Genomic DNA, 2,387 nt, shown 5'->3' on the forward strand with positions numbered 1-2,387 from the left:
AAAATATTTTGAAAACTAATTTCTCATTTGTGACTGATAAAGTCATGATACACGATACTCCGCTAAGGAGAGTATATATGCTGTAAGACATTCAATGGAAAAAAAACAAACATTTCTGTTAAAAGAATGTACAGATTATACTCAAGAAAATGTGATCTACTTTTTCTTGTCAGTTTCAGCTGAGTGCGATGGGACGCTGAGCGTGTGCTCAGTCAAAGTCATTGATCCCAGCAACAAGAAGCAGCTCTCCACACACTCTGGGGTCACCACTTTCCCAGATTCAAACAGCGCTTTGTACGTTCTCCCCCTTCAGTGCTCCTTCGGCTCCCCTGAGATCAAACCATTATCCTCAAGGCAATAATACCATTCAGCGTTTTGCATCCTTTTTTGTTTCATTGCTCCCTCTGATTGGCCAAGACTGTGAGAAACTCTGGGCAAAGCAAGACCCACACATTCATATGTAGATGTGTGGCTATATAAAGGAGGGCTGCAGCCAGCAGAGATCAGATTCTCTCTACTGAGACCACTAGCACGTAAATCCAACAATGGCACCTACAATCCCTGCAGCAATGACCAACTCACAGGAGCATCTGACTCTGAACCACAAGGTAAATATAAAAATCCTGAAAAAATAATTATCTTTTATGAGCATTGGTGGCATTTGCTGCATGCAGATTAAGTTCACTAATGAGTTTGTCCTCGTTTCTGCAGCTGAGAAAGCCTCTGGTGGAAAAGTTGCGCAGAGAGCGAATCAACAGCAGCATTGAGCAACTAAAGTCTCTCCTGGGTCCAGAGTTCCTCAAACAGCAACCAGACTCCAAGCTGGAGAAAGCAGACATCCTGGAGATGACAGTTTGCTTCCTGAGACGGCTTCAGCAGCAGCAGCATCTACATTTGGATGCAGGAGCTGCTGATCAGGGCTACTCCAGATGTTTCCAAGAGGTGGTGCACTTCCTGTCCAAAGATGATCTGAAGACACAGTCCCAAAGAAGACTGCTGAACCACATGAACCAGCTGCAGTCTTCCTCTGAGAGGAACCTGAAAGACAATTTTCCTATCAACTCCACAACCCAGGCCTCTATTAAGAAAAAGAGCCCAGCCAACAGCTCCCTCTGGAGGCCATGGTAAAAATGTAGGACATACGTCCTGGAATTCAAAGTTTCTGTACTTCGACTCACTTATGCTTTTCTTATATCTAAGAGTCATTGCCTGTATCAAGGTGTTTTGTTTTGCCTTTTATAAAGGCTAGAAAATGGTTTTTCTTCAACAAGAAATTCGGTTATTTTGTTTATGAAACAGTGACAAACGTGTAAGTTCATAGTCTTAATTCTGTGATGTAAACAACATTATTCTCAATGTAAATACTCATATAATGTTGGCAGTGATGACAACAATGTATGTTTGTATGATTAGTTCCATTTTGGGGACAGTTTTATGTTCATGTTTTAACATGTTTCAGATTTATATGTGTTTTCCACATTTTCTTCTGATTGATCTGGCCTCATTGGTTTTAAAAAATCTTAATTTCATGCTTTTTCTGTTAAGCAGATGAGATTCAAGACAAATGTGCTGCTTTATAACTCTGTGAGTGACAGCACCCATACCTTCAAGGAAGGAATCAATATTTGGAAAATGTCTCACAATGAATGTATCTCTTCGAACCAAGTGATGCGCAATAAAACAATCAGAAAAACAACATTTGCTCGACTCATTTTTAACAGATGTGTGACTTTGTTTGAAATCAAGAATATTTTGCTTTGAAGGCTTTGGTTTATAAAAAAGAAGGGAAAAATCTTTAAGTCAAATGCCTCAGTAATAACAGTGATAAAAGTCTTGCTGTTGTATAATAAGTAGTTGGCAAAAAATAACATGAAGCACAATGAGCCAGAGGACAGATTATGTTATCAATGTTTCAGAAACATCGATAACAATGTTTCAAAAACATTGATAACAGAAACAGAAAATGAATAAGTCCATTTGTTCTAATTCTATAACTGATGGGCTTTTCTTGATTATAGTATATTTTACATCATTAACTTTAAGGTCTAGGTTTTTCCACTGCTCATTACTAAAGTGCTTTGGTTTTGATTAACAGAAAGCAGGCTGATGGGTAATTAAAATGACATCCTCTTTCATATTTTATTAAAATATTCTGATTCAAATTTGAATAAAATATTTTATGCAAATTAAAAAATGTAAACATATTTTAGTCCCTCATCCAAATGTCAAAAAGAAAAAGGAAAAAAAAAAGTTGGATGACTATTTTTTAAAAGTGTGAAAATACGATACCTTTACTTAATGCCCCTTATTCTGATATAATAATGCCTCCAGCAACTATACCATGTTCAAACTCATTACTTGGGTTTGGTTCATTATTAGTTAAAAAA

The 2,387-nt window shown here is 37.2% G+C and overlaps 1 protein-coding gene across 1 annotated transcript; it reads left to right on the top strand.

The window, feature by feature from the left end:
- The first annotated feature begins 345 nt into the window (after positions 1–345).
- On the top strand, positions 346–1,696 carry LOC102227893 (transcription factor HES-5-like). The gene is made up of 2 exons (XM_005811827.2): positions 346–608; positions 712–1,696. Exons 1-2 carry the CDS (start codon positions 546–548, stop codon positions 1,126–1,128), a joined length of 480 nt encoding a protein of 159 aa, XP_005811884.1. The 5' UTR covers positions 346–545; the 3' UTR covers positions 1,129–1,696.
- Positions 1,697–2,387: the final 691 nt, after the last annotated feature.

Source organism: Xiphophorus maculatus, chromosome 20 (assembly GCF_002775205.1).
Source record: "Xiphophorus maculatus strain JP 163 A chromosome 20, X_maculatus-5.0-male, whole genome shotgun sequence".
Taxonomy (NCBI): domain Eukaryota; kingdom Metazoa; phylum Chordata; class Actinopteri; order Cyprinodontiformes; family Poeciliidae; genus Xiphophorus; species Xiphophorus maculatus.

Excerpts from the sequence above, each read along its gene's own strand:
- LOC102227893 (XM_005811827.2), top strand. The coding sequence starts at position 546 with ATGGCACCTACAATCCCTGCAGCAATGACCAACTCACAGGAGCATCTG. Across the intron at positions 609-711 it reads ATCTGACTCTGAACCACAAG|CTGAGAAAGCCTCTGGTGGA; the intron begins GTAAATATAAAA and ends TCGTTTCTGCAG.